Raw genomic sequence first — 24,667 nt, 5'->3', positions numbered from 1 at the left:
GCCCATAAACTGTGTCATAACAGCCCAAGACTGCGCAATATTGTCGCAAATGCGAATTTATTGCACAAATCTCGATTCAAAATAACCGAAATGCCTTTCTCTTCAGATAGTTACCTCTCACCGCGTCCCCAACCTCTTACTTTTTCCGTGATAAAAGTAGTAAAAAATGCATCGTTTTAAAACCATCAAACTGGTTTAAAATTCCTGAAACGCTTAACATTGGCTTATGGTCAAACAAGTGGGCACCTAACCTGAATTTTAACGCGTACCTTGACCCGGTCATCATCAAAACCACCAATAAATTGTTACACACTTTATTCATAATTTATTTCACTATACATACATGAGTAATAAACATAAATAAATAATCATGTTCCACAAAACCTTTGGTCCCTATAGTATCTGATTAATAATTCAGAACATATTGAGCTTTTTATTACGAATATGACTATATACATCAGGCTTTAGCGGCCCGCAGCCCCTTCTTCCCCCCAAAATCTCGAATGGCTTGCAGCAGCTCACCCCGGGGGTCCCCCCCACCGTTGCCCCCCAACACAGTCTTGGGCATAATCGGGGCTGGGGGCGGCGCCTTCGTGATGCTAGACTCAGTCCTTCGCAGGTTCTTCTGCGAGAAGGGGATGGGAGCATTCACTGCGAAATTCAAAGGAGCTGTCTTGCCCGGAAGAGTGGAAAAACTGGAGGGGCCTCGGAAGCCCCGCACAACGGGGGCCGAATTCTGGACGAAACTCTTCACCCGGAAGACAGGTTTGGACTCGACTGGCGGCGGCTTGGGGGGCTCTTCCACCACTTGCCTCCAACCGTTCAATTTGTAATTATTATTGTTGTTAATTTGAGTGACGGAGGTGTTGTTGTTTTGCACGTCTTTGTACGGTTTTTTAAACTCAACGGACCTGACGATTGGCACCCTTGATATGTCGAAATCGCCCCCGAAAGCTATAGAATGCGGTCTTTGATTCTCGTTAACGTTCCCTAAAGGTTTACGAAAGACAGGCTTAGGGCCCCCGATTTTAATTACAACGTTTCCGGGGGTTTGTGTCTCCACTCCGTTCACTTTAATGCTAACTCCGTTGTTAAATTTGTTTCGTACTTCGATGCTGTTGTGGCTTTTTATGTCGTTGTTGATTGTGTTTACGATCAGTTTTGAAGTGTTTGATTTGTAATCGGGGTCGTCTTTGACGTTCACTGGGACTTTTGGTCTTTCTGACCACGTTCCCATGTTGATCGAAGGCGGCCGGTATTGCTTGACAGTCGTTTGTTTTTCTTCAGGTTTTTGTACTTCTATCTTGATTTCGGGTTGCTCCTGGTAACTTGATTTTTCGTGATCCAACTGTTCGGTCGAATTATTCGGAGTGTTTAGCTTGGTTTGTATTAATCTCATCACCTGTGAAAATGGCAAAATCACTTGTAATAACCAGTGCCGTTTTTACATATGATTAAAAAAAATGTCGTATTTAAGAAGTTTTTAGTTAAACCAAAACTTACCCCAAGACTCTGAAGGCCGGAGACATCAAACAAACTGCTACTCTTGGTCAGGTTCTCGTCATCCATCTTCGATAAATTTTTAGTGTCTTTGTATTTGTTTAACGCGACTTGTGACTTGGACCTAGCCACAGGTTTGGTTGGTACCCATGCCATTGGTTCCCTTGAGAATGACTCTGAGCGGAAAACACTGGAACCTTTGGGTTCCGGCGGTTTAAAAAACTTGTATTCATCATCCGATCGGCCTAGACTATTTTTCCTGAAGGAAATATTCTCCATAGACCTCCCCACATAACTCCTCTCCAGAGTGGGCTCGGCGTACGAGTTCCTTTTACTACTCTTATCCGAGTTACTCCTCACTGTATCATCCTCAAAAATATCCAACTTCTGTTTCGGGTTGTTGTAGGTTGTGATTTTGAAATTGGGCAAAGTGCTCGTGGATATCACTTTTTTCGGACTAGATCTCTTCACTTCATTATACGTCTCTTCAAAATTCTGCAAACTGCTCGAAAACGTATCATTTTTCTCTTTTAAAGTAGTGGTCAGTTCGCGGTTGTAGACCAACGATTTGCGCTTTTCGAGATTCTCAAGCGAGAGTTTATTCAGAATGGGTTTTTCGTCCTCGCTCACCATGCTGGTGGCGTCACTTGCAGTCTCTTTCTCTGATTGGGTGTCTTTGACAGCTTTGAGTTTTTCAAAAAGTTCGGGGGAGGTCACGACCGAATCGGCGATTGATTCGGTCACAGGACTCGAATCGCGAAACGCCTTCGGCGGTGAGGGCAGCTGATACTGCCAATCAGGTTCGACAATTTCCTCGACTTCCTTCGGCTTCTGTTCGGGGAGCGATTGCACGGAGAGCGGTTGCGACGTGTTGGCCGTCGAAGCTACAGATTCTGCAAGAGGGGCAACATCACCACACGAAAAACAAGGAGGCATTGGCAACAAAAAACCTAACAGATATTTAAGCATTTTTCACAAAACTACTTTCTCTACTAAGTTTTTATCGTTGTTTGCGTTGAAAGGCGCTTTAAAATGGAAATAATTTAAATAAGAGACAAAGTTGTTCCTTGAGTTGCCAATGCCTTTGACAAAGCGGTGCATTAGTAGCAACATGCCTGTGTCAGAAGTGTCCCCAAGCACCCAACCGTCTTTCCCCCCATGTGAATTCAGCGAAATCTCATCAAGCTCCTCGACATTACTCCACTTCTTCATGTTGGTACCCGTAAAACCTGGAAGACTGTTCACACTGCGTAAACTACCCCTTGACGGACTCTTCTTCAAACTGTCCAACTCGTGCATTCCGTGCAACTCGTTCAAAATCACACTTTTATTTTTGGAGTTTTTCGAAAGTGACCCAGTGAACATCTCCACGTCCAGTCCTTCAATCTCATCGACGAAATCAAACGCATTCAAGGCAGAAGACACGGACGTCGGTGTCGATAAACCACTAGAGTGTTTCTGGTTCGAATTTTCCTCATCCAGGAGCGAACTACCGATCTGGAAACCTCTTTTCCGGGTGTAGGAATCCAAAATCGACTTGGAGCCGCCCGACTTGGCCGGTTTTGGATGCAAGGCCACGATTTCGGGAGCTTTGGATTTTTCCAAAGACTTGAAAAAACTATCAACTCCTTCCTTCTGCAACTGCGCCAATTCGGACGCCTTGCCCTTGATATCTTCATGTATATCGCGATGTTCCTTTGTTTCAAGTGTTTCACTAGTGATTTCTTCACTAACAACCAGAGGATTATCTTCACGTTCTTTTGTTTCACGGAACTCATTAGCGATTCCGTTTTTATCGGCCTGTAATTCATCGCAATGTTCCCTTGTTTCAGGTGTTTCACCAGCGATTTCTTCATCGGCAACCTGAAGATTATCTTCATATTTGTTGGGATGTTCTTTTGTTTCAAGCAGCTCATTACCAGTTTCTTTTTTCTCGGCACGTATGTCGCAATATTCAGTTGTTTTAGGTTCACTAGCGATTTCTTCTTTATCGTGATGTTCCCTTGTTTCATCGACAACCTGAAGATCATCTTCAGATGCAACAGTACTGTCAGTTGTTTCGCTGACTGGGCAAAACTCCGCGGTTATTTTTTCATTTTCTTTGAAATCTTCAGTTGTTTGTGGTTTGTTTTCGTGGGCAATGGTACGTGGGCGTGGATGTGGTGTGATTTTGGTTCGTGTTCTGGGTGTTGGTACGGGATTAGTGTTAGCTACTTGCCCATTACCGTCTACCATGCAAAATAATACAAGGAGGGTGTTTAGAACCATCACCAGTGCAAGCGTTGCGATTCTGATGACAAAGTGTTATAAGAACTCTTCAGCTTTGGCGCTGATGATGTTGTTCAGTTTGGCAATAAAGTGCTCCCACTTGTCGTCATCAGAAACGGTTTGATTTCGCGCAGTTCTAGCCGACTTACCTGCTTGAGCTACTATACAAGGTTGACTAGCAACTACTGGACTAGGTTCTTGGTGTTTAGCGTCGGAATGGTCGGGTTTTAATACTGGTGGTGGCGGAGGAGGTGCTGATTTCTTTTTACGACCTGAAACAGCTTTTTCGAAACAAGTCGTTGGGTAAATGGCGATGACTCACTTGGGACTGCTAAACTAGACGTTGACTTTGACTGGGCACTCATTTTACTTAAATTACTGGTACTGTGACTGTGTACCCCTAAAGTTTTTTGACTTTCTTCAATCATCGTTGATTTGGGCCTTCGAGGCAACGACGTGTTGTTATCACTCAGAATCGAAGCTTCGTGATAACCGGAACTATCGCTACTGTTTCGCGAATGACAAATAGTTAGGCCATTTTCAACTTTTGGTTTTTCCTGCGGGGGTTTCGGCGCTGGTCTGCGTTTTCTTTGTGGGGGTTTGGGTCGTTCTGGGGGTTCTTGCGAGGTGATTATTTGTTGTTGCACCGCTGGGGGAGTCACAGAGCGGGAATCGTCGCTGTGAGTCGGCGAAATCGAACGATTGTCGCTCGATAACGAGCCAGTACTCTAAAACGAAGCCCTCATTTCTGCGCTCATTTGGAATTATTCATCACTCACCGACTTTCCTCTCCTAAAGATCAAATTGAAGACTCCACCTCCCGTCTTGGTGTGCATCTGCTTGCGTTCTTCTTCTTTCCGGAGCGCCATAATGTCTCCACTTGAGAAGGCTTGGTTCAGACTTGCGGTCCCCTTCTGTACGAGGTATATTTCCGTAATTGCGTAATCACTAAGTGTGAGTTTGGGGTCCAAAATCTCGTCCAAGTTGCCTGGAGCAAGAACACAACGTTACTAGCTCAAATCATAAAACAAATATTTTAGAACAGTGAGGATAAACATTGTGAAATTCTTGTCGTAATTAGAACAATAAAATGATCTTGTTTATCTCGTGATAAGAGCTGATGTAAGACCACCTACCTGGATGCCTGAACTCGTACTTAAGGGGGTCTAGGATTTTTTCCTCGCAGACTTTCTTCATGATGTCGCCCAAGTGGACGCTTTGTCCGACTCGAGTGACGAAGAGTTGGTTCCTAGGCAGGTGAACCTTTAGTCTGAAAGTGCTTTCGAAGGGCTGGTGTCCAGGGGGGATGTTTTTGGGTACTGGGGCAGTGCGCGCTTTGGGCACCACCCTAATGTGCTGAGTATCGAGGGTTCCAATGGGAGTATTTGGTTTGTAGGGTAGGACGCTGTCGCTGTGTTCTGCCATCCCCAGCACCTGGAGGGTGTACCCGGAGAGTTGCAGGTGGTTGTTGATGGTGATTTGCACCAGGAGGTCCATCATGGGCGTGCTGGAAATTGGGTTGGAGTATTTGGTTGTGGTTTGGTGTTAGTTACCTCCGCTCCACCGACATTTTGACTGTTCTGCCGGTCGGTAGATGTACCGTAAGATCCATGGCCCCTGCCAGCATGTCAGGCGGTGTATCTTCGGTGATTTGAAGCATGGTCGCTGCGCCACCGGCTGATCTGGAATCCGATAAAAATCCCACATGAAATCATCGCTAATGAAGATCAACCGGTTTTCGCCATTTGCTTTCGAAAGAATGTGCGAATTGAACCGGACTTAGAGACGACGGCCCAAAATGGACAAATACAATCGTAGAAAGTTTTATGAGATTAGTCATAATAATAACTCTATTGTATTACGATTAGTTCAATGAACTGGCGGAAATTGAATTAGGTGTGTCGTAATCGAAAATCCGAATGTGTGTCAGCTTCTCGCGTTTTTGGCTCTTCGGCTAAAGACTAGAAACTCGTTATCAGTGAATTACCTTCTGTAAATATAAACCTGTTTGGTAGATTGTCGCGTGTCAATTGCAAATAACCTTGTGGCGACTTTACAATTACTTAAAGATGCTTATAGACAACTACCACGCCTTGACAAAGGTCGACTTCCAGAAGCCTTCGAACGAGTAGCATCCAAGGTGCTGATCGAAATACCAAAAATGTAAACAGCATGGACATGGACAGCTCGTCGATGTTTCACAACTTGTTACTTGCATTTGCAACTGTTACTTACAGCGAGTTAATAAGAATGTGGTTACTGACGTAACCATAATCGAAGACGATTATGCCGTTTTATTACCGAAGTGATATTTCGGTTTGTTTTTAATTTGCAAAAATGTCAAGGTTGTTTCATAATCGCATCAAATTGACAAATTTTTACGACAGTGCGCCAGGTGGATACAGATCAAAGTTTTTGTCTCTTGATAAAAACCACTGAGTAATTTTCTGTTTTTTTTAACAAGCACATATTCCAACGTATAGTACTACTCAACCATCCAACGCAAGTTATTTGTTTTATATTACAATTACATAATAAAGATGTAATTACTACACGATTGTGTGGGTATTAAAAAGATTCTTGTTTTTCCACCATCGACACGCGATAGGTGAAGTGTTTACCGATCACATAAGAAGAAAATTAATCCTTAGAACCTACACTTCTAACTTAACTAATTTTTTGTGGAGTCCCGTAACCACCAACTTAGGAAAGAACGAAGGTGGAAAAAACATATGCAGTAACTTTTGAAAATCAAGTACGAACTGACGACGAAATGGCGGAAATAATTATTATTAATTCATATTAAAAGATTTGTTTCATGGAAACTTAAAACAAAAATTAACTGACTTATAGAGTTCCTATATTCTCAAAACCTATGCAGGGTATCTGAAGAAAGTCCTACTTAAAAAAGTCTAGTTCTTTTGGTTTTCGCTTGAAAAAATAAAAACGACACATCAAATTTTGTTTTAGATAATTGTTCAGCATAAAAATGTGCCCTCGCGTATTTCGTATAATAACTGAGATCCCCATGGTGGAGCTCGAAAAATGGGCACCTGTATAACTCTAATCAAAAGAACAGACGCAGTTTCATAAGTTATTTTTTGCTTGGGTAACCTTCTTTTCCTTGTCGTTAGAAAATTGCTGATTTGCTCGATATCGCTGACACTGTTACCAAGTTTGCATATTCAAATGAGCGTAAATAACAATTTTTGATTTATTTTGTTATTAAGCAAGTGCAAGGGATTTTTATTCGAGCACATTCTACATTTACATAATATGTAAAAGGCCACAGTTCTTTGAATTTACGTGTCGTTACCTAATATGTTAATCAGTGTTTGATTAATTATTTCACTCATTTAAGCAAATTAGAAACTCATTTTTTATCCAATAAATTGGCTAGTTTTTCAACCACTTCTCTTCAGTTACATTACAAAGGATAGACTAAATTTTGCCCAAATTGCTGCTAATTTGCAAATTGCTGTTTCTCCATCCTAACAATTGCGGCACAATGGCGTTTTCACTTTCTTCTTCCGATTCCATCGCAAATACAAGGAAATTACGCCCAATCCGAAACAATTTTATCGGTTATTTAACGCACGTATTGACGCGGAAGCAACTTGCCAAAGAAACGAGCAAAAGCCGGCAAAGTTATCAAAACTGTGGTTAGGAAGCAGCGCAGCGTCAATAATTTTTCCCAACTTTCTCAAAAATGTAAACAAAAATCGTCGAAAAAAAGCCGACTAAAATTTCTAGCGTGACGAATAATTCCGAGTCAATTATCCGAGCAGTGCCAACATATTTAGCATAAATTAGCAAGTAAACGACTGAAAGTGGCAGCACACATTTCGCGATTTTTTCAGCTATCTCTATGTGGGCGACGGCACCACGGCCTTGTAGGTCAGGACTTATTCTCAAGACCGTCGCAGGTGGAAAGACGAAGAGGAAAACACGTGGTTCTGTTCCGTTACCAAAACGCTCCAGGCGTGCTCGAAGATCTACATTCTCTTCGGATTTCTTCCGCCATCGGCCGCTCACACGCCATTTACATGTGTGCTCGAACCGACACCTTTATATAACCGAAATTACTCAATTGTTAATTGGAAAAGTGACGAGGAGGGAAAAATTCAGTCTCGTTGGCCGAAAGCAATTAAACGACGCAACAATTTGCTCTGCATACGCAACGCTCGCTTTAATTTCTGCTTCGTTCTATTATAAATTACGAGGAGGTGAGCAAATGCGTTGAACTGCCAGGAGTCATCGTCCGTTACAGAGCAATGGTTGCTCGAGACGTCGAATTATAATCGTGACACAACACATTCAGGTTTTATTATGTCGTGGTACATTCTTCAGCCAAGCAAAAACTACCACATTCAAGACGACAAAAATTAATTATTAGATTGAGCAAAAATGTGGACACTAAAATGGGTCAGGATCGTTGTCTTGGCTGAATCACTCTGTATCATCATTCAGTACTGGGTTAGGTCAAGTTATTTTCTCAAATTTTGGGAACTTCTATGCGTAATACGATTGTTCGCACAGATCTCACATTTAACTTTTTCTTAAGTGCGGAATAATTTAAATCAGACATGTTTTATAAAATTAGAATTAAAATGCAGTATTTTTCTACTTTATGGTAGTTTAGAAAATGGAAATCGGTAAGTAAATTGATTAAATGATTACTAATATTACTTTTTTATCTTTATAACTTTTGATGTCCCGTCCGTTATCGCAAACATAAAATGTTCTTATTTCTTACGGTGTTAAACAAAAACAAAAAATTTTAATTTCCACTGTCGAATTTTAATATTGTTAAATTTTTAATAATTAAAACCTGTCTGTTTAAATTTTTTAGAGCTATTTTCACACACCCCATTTTTTTGTCCCGTCCGTCATGTGTAGACAATAAGTAAATGAAAAATAATAAATTTTATAACGATTATTCAAGGTTAAAAATATATTTTTTTTGTGTCCCGTCCGTCATTAATTTGTATTTCTTTTTCTTGTTCGTATATCAAATTTTAAAAATAAGGCTCTAATTGACTGGTACAAAGTTTCTATAAAGAAAAATTGACTTTTACTGATAATGTTCGTAAAAACTGAAAATAAAATCTAAAAATTTGTGCAAAGTGTCCCGTCCATTAAAATGGAATGGCTGATTATTTTTAAAATATACTTGTGGACAAAACTAAGGAACTACTTCCCTTCCTATATTAAGTATTTAAATTTCCAAAACTAAAACTTCAGATAAAAAACAATCTTGGACCGAGATTTTAAATAATTTGCTATCAGAAATATAATGTGTATTATTATATCTATACTTACATTATTATTTGCACTCAATAATACACAACTTGGCCCAGCTAAAACTTTCTCGGTCAATATCTCCGCTATTTATCACGATTGAAATTCCACTGATTTGAAGTCAAAATTTTTGCAAAAAAAATCGAGAAACACCATTTCAAATTTTTTTTCTGGGAAAAATTAACTGGAATTTCCACAACGGTAAACACCTCAAATATTTATTTTGACAGTTTAGTTAACTGTCGTTTTGCGGTCAAACTTACAAGAGTAATAAATTACTTTAGAAAAGAGCCCCGATTTTTTTTTGGGAGTTGGAAGTTCTTTTTATTTTATTACCACTTTGTAGAAATAAATGTTTTTATGGTCTCAATTCAATAAATAAACACAATAGTACCTGAGCGTTCCACAGGAATGTAAGAATAAATCGCCGTTAAAATGCATGTTTCTAATTAATAGTTACTGTTTACTTTGGGTAAAAAACTGTTTAAATATGCGCTTTTATTGCGCGTGTGTTGGCATTTTGTCCAAAAAAGGTCAATTCTCGCTTTATGCGTAAATAAAACCAGTGTTGAAGCAATATTTACAGTTACACAGTGTCAATTTTTTCGTCCACTAACACGAACACCTGAGGTTTGAACATATCAATAATTATCGGTGCTCGGAACGTGCTTGTAGCAACTGGAGGAATTAGAGCATTAAGTGGAACAAGTACACGAATTGTCATTTTCGAAAAAGCCGGCGAATTTCCACTCCGGAGATGCGTTGTTGTTGGCAAAGTGACCTCAGATGGTCCAGTAAACTGCATAAAAGGTATTGCGAGTATTTCCGTTCCACTGATACCGACGGAGATCGATAACATCCCGTCGTAACACAACGGCTTGCTTCTTCCATCACTATTTGTCTGATTTGACGCTTCCGTAACCTCGTCTAATTAAATTTACATTGTTCGTACATTGCGAAAATTACAATAAGATTGTCATTTGACTTGAGTGAGACAGTGGGAAATGAGCCGGCTCTCGAACTGTTATTAGAGTGATACAAAGGGAGAGATAACGCCAAAGTGTCGCACAAGATTTGCATTATTCGCACGGGAATCGAAAGGAAAAGGGGATATTTCACTCGATTTCTACAAGGAAACGAGATAAACGATCGTCCTATTGCCCTGAAAGTTTCGCAACCCCACCAAAACACATTTTTATTTCACAAATTGATTTACAAGGCTTTGTCTTATTGCAATAGACGAACTCTTTGTTTAACAATCTTCATAAAATCTCAAAGTATTTTAAAGTTGGTGATCATATTTTAACGCTGACGCCACTTCTTTCTTTATCGAATGTGACTCAAAATGCAAATTAAATTGGACGTAAAGCAAGGAATGTAAATCAGTGATAACGCGTTGTTTTGCACCTTAATTGGGCAAAAATTTAAATGATAGACTTCGGCCAATGTCAGCTCAACTGTTTACACAGTTAATACTTGTATGTTTTTCCTTTATCCGTTCACATTCAAACAAATTTTTAGAAAGAATTTACGGAAGTTGCGACTTTGAATAAACCAAGGAAAAATCACAAATAAATTATTCTGTTTTCCCAGACATTTACTTGTATTTTGCTGTGATATAATTATTACATGTACGGAAATAAACTTATTCATTCTTGTTTTTTGTACAAACAAATAAAAATAGATGTTATTTTCACAAAATTGTGGTTTCTAAACTTTTTTAAGAAGGAACTAGAGAAACAGTTATTAATTAATTTTCAGATTTTTAGAGAGGCATAAAGGTCGTAAAAAATCACTTTGAAGACAACATTCTGACGTTTTTTCTGTGGCTTTAGCGCAAATTTTAATGAAACAAAGATTTTTTTAGCACACGTGTCCTGTGGGCGTCCTTTAAGTGTCGATTTCGCATTAATATTCCAGTATTTTAGCATTCAATAAAAATATTTCCCTAAATTAAAAACAACTTTGCTTTTTTAGTCGTCCGGTGGGCGCTCTGCTCCCAAACAGTTTACAGAAGAATTACAATTCGAAAACATATCCATTAGCATAAGTAACAGTGTTAATAAATTTTCATGGACATTTGTCTAAATGGATTGATTGCTTTTAGTGCATGACTTGAAATGCAATTTTTGCAATTTTCCAGCTGTAATTGAAATAAATCAAATACCCATTCACTGGCACAGCTTTAATGAAATTAAGAAACCTTCGAAAGGCGATCCAATTATTGCGAGACTTATGTCATTAATCTTGTTCCCTTTGCAGTATTCGTTTCGTGTTGAAACGATTTAATATTTAGGCACCGTAATTAACCGACGCTTGTTTACTACCTGTAATTTCAGATAAGTTTCTCCAATTATATAATAGTGTCTCAAGGCAAAAAAAGGGAACACATACGCACAAGTTCCTACATTTCTGCTCAATAATCTAGAACTAAACTACCTACTTAGAGAAATCCAATTGCATAATAACAACCACCGACATATTAGAAACCAGTCAAGTACGTTTGGAGGTCGCTTCGACTGCATTTAAATAATTTAGTGGCCGATTCGAATTTCGAAATCACGAAATTACAATTTGGGACCAAACACTTGCTGGCTTCCTTCGAATTAAAATTCTTTTGCGATAAGAGGATTTGTTTTATCGTGAGAAGATAACAATTTTCCGTAAAATGGGCAAAACGAAGGTTGCCACATTCATTGTCAAGTACGTAATAATCAGCAGAATCATTTCCAAATTTTGATAGTGATGATGACACTGGCCGTCCTTGGCTTGTATAATAAGTTAACAACTTTAATTAGAACCGTTAGTAATGCAAGTTTGGGAAACAATCTCCCGTTTGAAAATTTCTTTGCAACTTTTCTTGCATAAGTCCTTTAGAAAGCTGAAAAAATGCAATCGAGTTCCTGGGGATAATTGAAGTAATAACATATGAATCACCCGTTTACCACTCAATCAGCGGCTAATTGGCCGTTCCGGAGGTCATCAGCGACAATCAAGTCTGCACTTTTCCGCCTCAAAATCACCCAAAAAACCAAAAATGCGTTATCTTTCGGCGCTTACCGATCGAGGATAATCCGTGAGAAAACGTTTACATAGTCCACATAAACACAACTGAGTTCTCCAGTAGTAAATATCGTTATCAGTTCAATTGACAACACTGTGATAAGACCAACGCACATGCACTAAGCAGCACCTGTTACCTTACGCCACATTGTCGCGAAATCGACTGAAAGTGGGGTCTCGGAGGCCTGTCTTCGACCACTCACTCGCTCTCCTGATGAGCGAAGAGGCCGCGAATCCAATCAGCAGGTGCAAGAATTCCGGCCACAATCGAGAGAATCGCTTATCGGTTTCAATGTTATCGAGCAATTCCTGACAAGGTTCTATTTGGTGCGATGATGATGATGACACATTCGTTTTTGAGGTGCAGATTTATAACGAGCCGTAAATAAACAGGATTTATGGACGCTCTGGAGGAAAATAATTAATCATACGGAAATTCCGGAGGAATGCCGAACTCTTCAAGTCATTGGAAACTTCTAGCACAGTTCTCGAAACCGAAGAAATTATACAAAAAATTTCGGCGAAATTCTTTCTATAATTCTAGTGTTGGCATTACGAAAAATAATTATCCGGGTCTTGACACTGCAATTAATTTCCGTTAGATTCAGAGCAACTTTTTACGCGTCTTCCTCTCTTGCACATAATTTTGGCAATTAAATACAGTGGAGTCTGGTTATAACGAACTCCGGAAAAGCAACAAAATCCAAAGTTTGCTATAAGCGGTAATTGAAAAATATTTTTTTATCAAGCATTTTTACTCTACATATGAAACAAAACGAGATAAATAAGTTTCTACTGTAATATGTATACTATGTGAATTTTATATGTACATCTCAAAAATGCGGTTACTGCAAGGTGATTTATTTTTCCTTTATTCCTCAAAATTCTGCGAAAAGTTCGTTATAAACGGAAATTGCGTCACATTTTGGTTCGTTGTATCTATGAAAATCTGACATTTTATTTGGCAGTACTGTGTGTTGTCATAAGAAATTTATTTTGGGTTATAATTGATGACAACCAAGGACTGTTGTCAGTTTGCTTCGTTTTTTAAATAAATAATTGAATACGTTTTTATTATTATTCTACTCATTATCATTAGTTAAAAAAGTCGGGTTTGTCTTCCTTGCATCCTTCAAAGCATCTTTTGATACATACTTTCTTATCAACAGAAATTATTTTCGACATTTTAAATTAATAAGCAGTAGAACTGACAACACAGCGAATTTTTGACAAGACAACGTCATAAAGACAGTACGGGACAGGACCTGAGGCCAACCTAACAAAAATATATCTACGCCTGCTGAGAATTTGAAACAATCGTGAATGGATAATAGTCAACTTTCGGACTCGAAATAAAAAATTCACTGTAGGTGTTTGAAAAAGGGAAACACAACGAGTCGTAAACCTTGTCAAGGCCTTTCCAATAATCAACTATCCACTCGTTTCGAATTCAATCCTCATCAGCCATCGAAGCAAAATGGCGCCGTTTCTAATTTTCCGTCCATTTCTCGCAACGTGTCTGGAATTTTGATTATCGTTTAATTGAATTGTGCAACAATTTTTCCAATCGGAGCAAGTTCCACTTCCACAACAATCAAAGAAAGTGTACATTTTCTTCCCATAATGTGAATTATGGATGTGGCACGTCATTGAAACCTCAATTACGCGGGGGTGATTAGCAGGAAATAAGAACCTGGGGCTTGGAAAAATCCGGATTTGGGATTTGGAGGAGAAACTCCATGCAAATATGGAGAGAAGCGCAAGAACCGCTGCTGCTTGAAGGATGCACAAGGCCATGAACGTTCATTCACCCACACCTACCATTAGAGCAGAATCCAGCGACAGCTGGTGTATGTGCACTTATCCATTCAATTATTGCAAATTGTTTTGATTTCTTAAGAAAAAAACCCGAAAATTGTGACACTCAGGGCTGACCTGCGGTTTACAAACACGTTTCAACAGTCAAATAATAATATTTTCCGATGTTTTGTTTAAAGGATCGGCAAAAAAATTAATAACATGTGTGCGAATTGTTCGAATGGCATTGAAATTTAACGACTCATTGTATTGATAAATAAATATCACTTGGATTTTGTTCTTCGAGCGGGAATTTTGGCCAAGGATTGACAAGAAACGGAAGAGATTTTATCACGATTACAACCACACGTATTTTGATTTTTGAAACGCTTAGCTGGAATAACCACTCGCAAAATCAAGTGCCGTTAGCATGCAAGTTGGTGAAACCATTTATTTAACAGATCCAATAAATTAAAATTCCGCATTATTAGAAAGTGTTTGCACCTTTTGAAAAAATCAATTAATTGTATTATGGCGCTTAATTTGAATAAGTGCTTTCACTGAAATTGGCTGGTTCTGGTGAAAACTTGCAATTTTCATATTTTATCAAACTCCTTATATAACTTGGGACATGACGAGATTAAGGAACACAATAGAGAATGATTTTCAAAAACTGTGGAATGAAAGTGAAATTTTAAACAAATATTGCAAAGATAATAGGTGGTATTATCGTACCCATCGCTTGGATTTGCATAAACAGGTACTTAACAAAAGAAACTAGTGGCCTGGAGCTTCATTAATTTGTATAATCGTTAATCACCAACAAAAATGGGTTATCACGATTAGAAATAAATGTCAAGTTTATTTGATTTTAATCAGATCTACTCTTCAACGCTCCAGTTCGCTTTGAGACTTTAATTTGTTTAATCGTGGTAATAGCTGCCCTGGAAAAAGCAATCACCGATGGTTTTACAAAATAAAGCCTTTTTCCGCGTTATTATTGTAACATTAACGGTTGCATAATAAAAATAAGGTAACGTTATTACGGCGTGCCACTTTGGATTTTTCTCAGAGGGGCGATGATGCATGTGTTTATTACTAACTGTTGTTTATAGCAGGAAAATTGCAGCTTATAATATCAAGAGTTATGATTGTTAGTGGAACACTTGTTAAAAATTTGTTTATGACTTTCGTCTAAACCGTGCGCCAGCCAATTAATTTTCCCCGAGAGAATTCTCTATTATTTACCGCCAAATATTTTCGAACGAAATTACACGATACGGTAGTTTTACTTTCTTTACAAATACTTCGATTTCCTCCATTTCACAAGAATTACGAGCACGGCAAACATGCTTTCCGGTTCAATATTACGCGTATGAAGTGATTAATTCATGACAAATGTAAACAAAGCGATTTTATTACTGCGGTTTTACATTTCGAAAACTTTAACGGTTTATCACACTTGTAAGTCGTTTATCACACGGATGGCTGCAGTCAAAAGGCACCTCAAGGGACAGGAGGAATATTTTTAACGCGAAATAAAATTATCAAGGGCCTGGTATGTCGATAGTTCGTTATCACGCATTTTATCTTGTTATTAGTTGTTGCAATAAGTGGGTACAAATTAGGCGTTCCATTAATCTAGCTGTTTTTATTAAAACATTTTTTCATTGGACTAACAGTTAACTAATTTGCCCAAATAAATATTTGAAATTGTATTTACCGTTGAGTTTTTATGGCGATTCTTGGACAGTTACATCCTCATTTTCCCCAAAAGTTGGTAAAAAAATTTCGGTAGCTTGTAGAATTCCTAGTGTTAGCATGAGTTGTGGAATAGACAATTCTCACAAATGGGTTCAGCGTTATAAAATTTTACACCACTTTAACGAGGATAATAAAAACTTGGCGAAATTCAATTTCAGTGTTTATTGCACTCTTCCTTATGCAAATGGACAAAGTGGAGAAATTAATGATAATTTAGTTAACAAAATAGTTGAGCGAAATAATAATGGAATAATGCATGAGCTCTTTCTAACCGACCGCAACATCGCTACAAGTGTGTTCGATTCTCTACAACAAAACCATTCGACTGTGATGCCCATTCACCGATTGTTTTAAGAGAAAATAGTGTCATTATTTGTACAAGTAGAAACTACAAGTAGATGGATGCTGTGAAAGTTATTATCACTTCAGAAACTTGTCATCTTTTTTCGGAAAGTTAAGTTTAGCGTTTATGTAACCGAACTGATCCATTTTCCAGCCAATTAAATGAAGATTTGCCGCAAGGTTGCAAATTCACAATTACATAATTAAGCACAAAAGGTATAAACGTCAGGACCAAAAGTCCAATGTTGAAGCAATTATTTAAAATAGTACGAAAACGGAAAGTTTCCACATTCACTTTTCGCTTCTTGCATTTGAATTATTCTTTCACAATATCGTGCATAAATTGCCCGGCCATCGGATCCTTCGTTAATTGTTCAAAAAGGAAAATAAACTTGATGGACTGTGAAGATAAATAAGAAGGTTTTAGTGCCAACACTGCGTAACCCTGACCGTTCCCATTCATGCATACAATTCCAATTTCTGCGACAAAAATCCAACTAGAAATAAATAATTTTATTCCCGAGTGGCTTGGCTGAAGAATAAGCACGTCGTGTGTTATTATACCAATCAGAAGCGTATCTCCTCGTGCAAAAAGCCGTTAAAACCGACGCTAGAACTCACCACCAAACCAAACCAATAAATAATCCCACACAACCATAAATAATCCACAGTCAAAACTCCCGAAAGTTTGGTTTTTCGAGGCGCGTTTTAAACCCGAATTGCGGAAGTTTAACGGCTATTCAAACACTGGGAGCCCATTCATTTTTACCTGAACTCAACGGATTATCCAATTCAACGGCATGTGTATAACTGGTTGCCTGCACTCCCGGCGATCGCCATCGTTCTTTGTGTTTTAAATTAATTACAACTTCTTACAAAGCCGGTCACGTACTTGCTGTAATGTGACAATGGCTTTCAGGACTTTGAAGGCGAAAGCGTTATTTCGAGCCACACAAAAGATTGGTAAAAATTGTGATGTGTTAAGGCAATTAAAACTGTAAAATTTAACAACGGTTATGATGTTTTAATTTTCACTTGGTTTCTACACGCGACTTTTTCACGCACGCACACAAAAACGGGATGAAATCGAGAACGGTTGTTTAATTATCCGCTTGATTTAAAAATGAGTTAATAAAGATGTATGTGATTAAAGTAAAATCGAAACAAAACGAGAAAGAATGATGAGAAAGCGCTAGATTTAATCAAATATACCGGGTGGTGAGGAAAATTGGATCACTTTCTTTACAATCAAGTTTTATTGTTTTCATTCCACGTTTGCCCATTTTACAACATTAAGGCAAACACAATTATAACACCATTATTTTATCGTCACCTTGAAACGCGTTTATCGGCTCAAATGGCGGCTATTTCACGTTAATTTCTTGCTTTTTGTTTAACATCACCGTTTTGGAACACTATTTATTATTGCCTTTATTTATTAGGGAAAATAATTTTTGAAAAAACGTCTTTAGACCAGATACCAACTGAAAAGTCTTTTGCAAGAGCTGACCGACTTTACAAACTGGAATCTCGGTCTAAAAATTTGTGAAAAACTGTTCTAATTGGCTTCCAGTCGCCAAAACCACCGTAAGTCGCCTATTTGTCATAATCCATTGCTCGGTATAATTTGCACGGACGGCGCCACCTCCGGTGAGAAATTTCTTAAGGGGGTCTCATTAGCCTCGTTCTGTTCTGATCGGTTTCCCCTAACATGGTCTTGGTCTTTTTGTGTGCGACTCTACTCACTCAATAGAATGAAATGTTGCGAAAAAATATTTGAAGAAGCGTCGAGTCCGCTATTAAAATAATGAACAGGGACAGGTTGCAGATTTATATTCCCGAGGGCATGAAGAAGTCGCTGCGTTAAAACTTGCTCAGTAGACGACAATGTGGCATTCCACTCAGTCTGGCATTAAACTGGTTTAGTAAATAGATTGGATTTTTTTAATGCCTTTGTAAATAAAAACGCCAAGGATTCTTCCCCGAGAAGGCGAAAAAGACAAACAAAGTGGCGATTTTTCGCGATAAAGGTGTGTCAAGTTTAGATCATTTATTGCGGAAATGTTGAAAGCAAGGTCACATTTGTGTCATTTTCCGACCCATTTAATTAGACGATGAGCCAACTCTTAACTGCGATTTTTCAACCAACACAATACCATAATTAATCGAACAAACGGATTTAGTTGCAGTTAAGAATAACATTGAAGATAATTTCTTTTAATTGGCTCAAGGTGAACATAAACTACACGATACGCCGGCAAAAATGCATTCTTCGTTCGTTCTACCTTACATAACGAATTTCCATTTTTGCGCTATTTCACTTTCAACCAGACTAAAGCACCCACTCAGATCCCAGAGTTGTGCAACAACAAGTAGTGATCATAGCACATTCCTAATCAAACCTACGTAGCGAATTTTTTTCCGGATAAATTACAAGCCGTTGCGTACTTGTAATCAAAACTTTTGTCAGCCGATTCCGCAAGATTAGGCAAACGCTAATTAGCGCAATCATTTATTACCTCTTAGGTTTGTCCACCAAAACCCGCCCATTGTCGGATTTGACGCTGTAGCTCTTTTTCTTGCGCTTCTTCAAACACAACACGTTCGCTGACAACATCTTGCACCTTCAACGCCAGTCTGAAACAAACATTTCTGGTTAATTACATTTTTTTGATTTGGGAGCGAAAGGCTTGTAACAATGTTGGAGACGTTCTTTGTCAAAGAAACATTCTTCCTGGCGCAAAAACGTAGTTTATAGTTCTTAATAACTTTCCTGATGTTCACTTTCTGATTTTGTAACAATTAAAGTTTATGGCAGAAATGCTGCAAATGCTTTGTTTTTTGTGCGTTCGAGAAACCGTCGAGAAAGCCTCGGTGTGTTACCGGTTTTGGAGGCGCCCTTGTTTGCAAAATAGTCGATGATTGCAAATGACCGCATTCGATAATGACCCTAAATGTTGTAACAATTAATTGTCAGTTCATTTAAAGACAATAATTTAAGCGCCTTGCACAACGGTATTGTTTTCTGCAACGCAATCCATATCAACCCAATTTTGAGAGTTCCGTTCTCAGAATCCGCAAAACTCGTAATAATAACCACATGTAAGGCTGAATGCAACAAACCTTGAAACTTTTTCAAATTCGCGTCGAATTGGCCGTTGACTGCAAAGCAATCGGAATTGCATCACATGTTCTGCTTCAGCGTGCTGTAACTTATTAAAACACTGCAAATATCTGCGCTTCCTGCTGGTGTAATTAATTCACGATGGAGTGCATCAGGCTGGCGTGAATATTTCAAGAGTGCACGAGAGCATCCTCCTGCTTTAAATTTTTAACATGTATTATGTGATTGTATGGAAAGTGTACAAGATGCGTGGCTGTAAATCTTGATGAGCGCTCAAATCCGGCAAGAAACCTTTGCTTGTTGCGTTTGATTTATGGCAACATTAGGCTAATTAAAGCAACGGCGAAAATATTGCAAGTCAAGATTTCATCTCTATTTACTGTCACTATTAATTAAATCGTCAAATCGGCCAACATTTTGATGCTAATCGCAGCGGGAAGGTCGACAGGGTGAGGTCCAACTTGTTTACATATATCTACACTACACTGCACTGTGGTGAAAATTTAAAGCTTCGCCTGGCCTTTGTAAAGTTTATACAGCCTTGGGAAAGTGAACCGGAATGCAATTTTTTGGTTCAAAAGTGGAAATTTTCGCAAGTCCTCTAAAAAACTGTTTGTAAAACTGACCCAAACCCTTCGTTCCTTTTGAAAGAACTCAGTAATTTTCGTTTCAAGATCTAAAAAATTGGTCATTGGTGGTGTTTTATTTTTTATTATTTCTAGACTAGTTTTAGTTTTTATGATATTAGTATCTAGTCGGTAGAAAAATTGTGAAATAATTCACATGCACAGCGAAGAGATAAAGTACTTAAAGCCAATGTTGATTTGTGTGATGTAGTGAAAAATACTTTTTGCCTGTAATTGTAATTGTAAACGGTGACTGATAATACATATTTAAAAAATTTCGTTAATACGTCATATACAATGAAATCTCCTATAAGCGGACACCAAAAATGACATGATTTTTGTCCGGTTAATGGAGGTGTCCTCTTAAAAGAAATAATAATTTATACATAGAAACAAACTAAAAAGAATGATTGTACAACAAAACTTACAAACTATTCCTTGGGAAAAAATTGTACATCTTGTTTATCAATACACTTTCTCGCAAATTAGCAGGAACTTAAAAAAATTTAAACTTCAGATGCCTTAATAGTTTGATTTTCCAGTATCGTCACTAATTCTTTAGTTTTTATACCGATAATTGACCCAAAAGCAGAATATTTTTATTAAATGCTTTCATAAAACAGTGTTAATTGATTAATATTTTGAATCCTTTAGTTTTCAAAAATCTTTGCCTTTTACAAATGTTTCCACTTTCATGCAAATTCATTTTCATTTTTAACAATAAAATTTTGTATACACGTTGTGTTTTGGGTAAACCAAGCCAGAATTTATATATTTTTTGTTTTGTTTTTGTTTTTGTAACGCTGTATAAAAGAATGAATTGATCTACTAACGAATAAACACCGAAAAAGAATTAGTTTAACACTGGAATAAAACATGTGCCCGCTTATGTGATTCCCCGAAATGTTCTGACAAATAGTTATAATAATAACTATTTAATAACATAATAACACATGCAAGTTCGATTTGATGTCCGCTTAAAGAAGCGATTTTGTTTCCAAGGATTCGAACTGCATTATCCGCGTCCGTTTATTGGAGAGTCAGCTTAAAAGAGAAGCAATACTATTTAAAATGGAGGGTTCCGCTTATAGGAGGTGTCTTTTAAGAGAGATTTCACTGTACATATTTTTATTTCAATATAAACTTTAATCTTTAAATCTAATTTAAGAAAAAAATTAGCTAATTTAAAGTTATTTAAAAATGACACTGTGCCCACCAGTTCTTCAGTTAATCTATTTCCAGTGGAATTTTTATTTTAAATAAGTAAGAAATTAACGATATTTTGCACAACAAGAAAAATAAATATCATATAACGCATGAGTAATCATTTATTAGCATTCTGCCATTGTCTCCTTCTAATCACTTCCGCACTCCATAAATCTTTCTTCGATCCTGTTTACTTGCTTTGGTCTTGTGTAGTAATAATCTAAAGCCAAAAATTGAAAAGTAAAGCCAGTACCAAGGTAAATCCGTTTGCTCACAACATGTGTCCACATTTTGTAACAAACCGGTTGCAAAAAAGCATAGATAATGAAAAGCGCTCGCTTTGTAAACCGAGATTTTGAAATTGAACAGGAAACCTCTTAATCTGATTTAATCTTATTCTCCATACTTGGCCATTGATTCAACTTTTCCCCTTTTTGTTCAACATGACACAAGGCATTAAATACCATTTCCTGGCACTCCGAAGAGCCTCCTTATGTAATGACACGACCGACGTTAACGCGGCAGACGGACCTTATGTAATTAATCATAAACTGGTTAATTATGTACGAATTAGAGCCGATTTAATTGGAGAAAGTCGATATTTTGTCCAATTACGGTAATCTGGAACGTATCATCTCATATCGGGTGACTGGGCTTTTTTCCCCAACAAACAATAATCATAATGATAATTCTTGTCACGAGCTTTATTATCCTGTTTTGGGTGCGTAATAATTACCAAAGCACCAGAGGGACTTCCTAAGTGCGCCGTTTCCGGACCTGACTGCACTTCTAATGCCTGATGACTCGTCAACAGCAAATAAAAATTAGCAGTTTCACGACAGATTTCTCTCATTGTTCCTTGTAGTTAATTAGTAAGACAATTAAAAACACGCTGTAAATTTGCGTGGCTGAACGTAATTTTATGCATAATCAGAACCGAAATAGATCTATTCCCAGGTTTTCCTTTGGACTTTCTCCGCCGTTTTTACTTTTTCCCTTATCAGAAAATCGCGAATCAAACTCCATAACTGTATTGTTCCACAGAACGTGTCCTTGTAGCGGTACATTAAATTTCTCGCCGGGTCACAGCTGATATTTACATCATGGGTCGCGCTAACCCACTTTTGGGCAATACTTTACCATCAACACCCATTATCGCAGGCACTGTCTTATCACTGGGTCCAGTTGTCAACACACACAAATGCAAGTCGGGACCACAGCACAGCCTAACGGCGAACTCACTCGGTCATATCGTGAAGGAGACTGAAGCCGGCTCTGTGGAGCTCAATTCACGGTGAATTCTCACCCGAGTCCCTCCACGTTATCTAATTTCAAGCATTCATTCATGCGTTTGCGAGTAAAAGCGGCTCAAAACAAGGAAAATTTCCTATTAATTGGGGGTTTTAATTGGCTTAATTGTGGGCAGCCTTGACCAAGGATCACTTCTTTGGAACAGTTCCATTCTTTCGAATGTATGTTAATTCGCGTATCTTCTCACAATATCAACCCAATTCAAACAACTTAAATTTATGTGTTCGCCGTTTACTCCTCCTATTCTCTTCCATCTCGATTGTGTGTTGTTTGCAGATCTAGATTACGAAATTATTTTTTAAACGGTAATTAATCCTTTAATTAAGACATCATGAAGCGTAATAGATGGCTCTAAAAATGGCAATAATTAAAATCGCTTCCTGTTCTTATCAATTTATTCATTAAGTTATTCAGAATCCTTGGGAACGACAAACGTGCATTTATAAATGTTCAATGATTTTTGCTAATTTAGGAATCATTTCGTTACGTAACGCTTTAACCTTAGGAAATTCTAAGTTAGTTTTATAAATTACGAATAACTAAACATGTTTTCGAAAAGCCGAACCAACAAGTGGGAAATTAAAGTGACAGCTTCTTAATCACTTTTCCATCTGATCTGTGAAGCAAAAAATAGAATAACTCAATTCCCATTGTCATAAATTCTGTACGGATATACTAGTACTTAAGAAACGGAAGTTATAAAAAAAATCTTTCATTTGGCTACAGGCAGTTAAAAACAACAGTTTTAAGGAAAAAGTTTAGGCAGGACTACGGAGGACTATAAGTTAGGAGACGAAACAAGATGAGGATTTTCTGGACCCAAAAAAATAGTACGGCCGACTAAAAATGAGGGCGCTTCAAGCGTTAAATCGAACTAATTCACAAATTATTTGGAAAAAATGCAGAAATGTTGAACTTTGGACTCGTAACACAAGAATTATCACAAGATACATGAGAAAAAAATATATTTAAAATTTAAAATTAGCGTCCTGTATTTTTCAAAACGCTGCGAATACAGTTAAAGATACAAGAAAAATGTTAAGAAAAAAGTTGTAGTTAATTAAATTTTCTTTAAAAAAGTCCGCGAGACCATATCTTTATCATCCACGGTTTAGGCCCTAAAGATGATTAAAGAGGCTGAAGCTACGGATTTGTTTCATTTTACCGGTGGTCGAATAAGAAAAAGTTAATTTATACCTAAACCGCATAAGATAAAAATATGGTGTCGCGGACTTTTTTATAGAAAATTTAATTCTCTACAACTTTGTTCCTTAGAATTTTATTGTATATGACAGTGCGCAAAAAATATCGCGTAGAATTATAAATTCTATCAAATTAAAATGACAGTTTTCTAATCACTTTTCCATGTAATCTGTGAAACAAAAAATAGAATAACTCAATTCCCATTGTCATAAATTTTGTACGGATATACTAGTACTTAAAAAACCGAAGTTATAAAAAATATCTTTCATCTGGCGGTAAAATTGAGAGCTACAGAGAGTTAAAGACTTAAAGCTGAGCAAAATACTACAACGTTAATCGTCTTTTTACAAATAAAAATTTCTCACATTTAACTGCGTTTAAAAGTTTATAGTTCCTCAAGCGTTAATCATAATTTTCTAATCAACTCGCTGAGCAGAAATGAACAATATGTGACGCTAACCGCTTTCAAATATTTATCCAATTCATTTGTAAACAAAACCTAACAAAATATTTAAATTGCTCGTTAAAATTTGGTGGCAATACACAATTACGTGCCAGACAATAAAATTTCTTGAGCACATGTTTTTAATTGTTCTTTGTACTCCACCATAAACCAAACAACTTGTATTTTTACCGGATTGGTGGCATAGATATTGCCATAAAAGCGTAACGTATCGACTGATCTCAACCAATTTAATTCAAATTTATAGTGTCAATGGCGTCATTTATAAAACGGTGTGATACAAAAGAAGACCGGTATGACGGGAAGCCAATTTTTTTTCATAAATTCGTGCTCTGAAAAGTTAAAGAAACCGGATAAAGGAAACTAAAAAAATAAATTACAAAGCCCCCAAAGTAATTAAAAGAATCGCGCAACAAAGAAAACTTTCAAATAATTTCTTTATGAAGGAAAATCGGATCAGATCAGTGTCTACCACCACTAATTATCCTTAAATTATTAAAATTCAAATAACTTTCTCGCAATTGAGTCAGTTCCAGCCTATTACACTTTACACATGTATTATTGCTTTCCAATCCAATAAAATTCCGGAGAATTGTTGTCATTTGAACCAATTTTCTCGCGTTTCACTTGAAAATCAACTGAACGAATGTTACATGTGTCGGCGAATTTTTTCAGCCTGAAAATGTATTCAGTCTGAAC

At 37.5% G+C, this 24,667-nt stretch overlaps 1 protein-coding gene across 4 annotated transcripts; it reads right to left on the bottom strand.

Moving 5' to 3' along the window:
- Window positions 1–298: 298 nt before the first annotated feature.
- Window positions 299–22,278, bottom strand: LOC100141643 (uncharacterized protein). Of its 4 annotated transcripts, XM_008195876.3 has the most exons (10): window positions 22,132–22,278; window positions 18,555–18,672; window positions 5,322–5,450; window positions 4,905–5,275; window positions 4,548–4,756; window positions 4,091–4,496; window positions 3,918–4,040; window positions 2,616–3,728; window positions 1,504–2,393; window positions 299–1,402 (listed from the first exon to the last, which is right to left on the bottom strand). In XM_008195876.3, the coding sequence occupies exons 2-10, from the start codon at window positions 18,650–18,652 to the stop codon at window positions 458–460; spliced, it is 4,284 nt and encodes a 1,427-aa protein (XP_008194098.1). In that variant the 5' UTR covers window positions 18,653–18,672; window positions 22,132–22,278; the 3' UTR covers window positions 299–457. The 4 variants fall into 4 exon arrangements, with proteins under 4 accessions (XP_008194098.1, XP_008194099.1, XP_008194097.1 ...); XM_008195877.3 differs by lacking the exons at window positions 18,555–18,672; window positions 22,132–22,278 and adding an exon at window positions 16,657–16,790; XM_008195875.3 differs by lacking the exons at window positions 18,555–18,672; window positions 22,132–22,278 and adding an exon at window positions 12,130–12,358.
- Between the last annotated feature and the right edge of the window lie 2,389 nt (window positions 22,279–24,667).

This window comes from Tribolium castaneum, chromosome 5 (genome assembly GCF_031307605.1).
Source record: "Tribolium castaneum strain GA2 chromosome 5, icTriCast1.1, whole genome shotgun sequence".
In the NCBI taxonomy this organism is placed as follows: Eukaryota; Metazoa; Arthropoda; class Insecta; order Coleoptera; family Tenebrionidae; genus Tribolium; species Tribolium castaneum.
The sequence above is the reverse complement of the archived record's forward strand: the minus strand, read 5'-3'. Positions and strand labels throughout refer to the sequence as shown.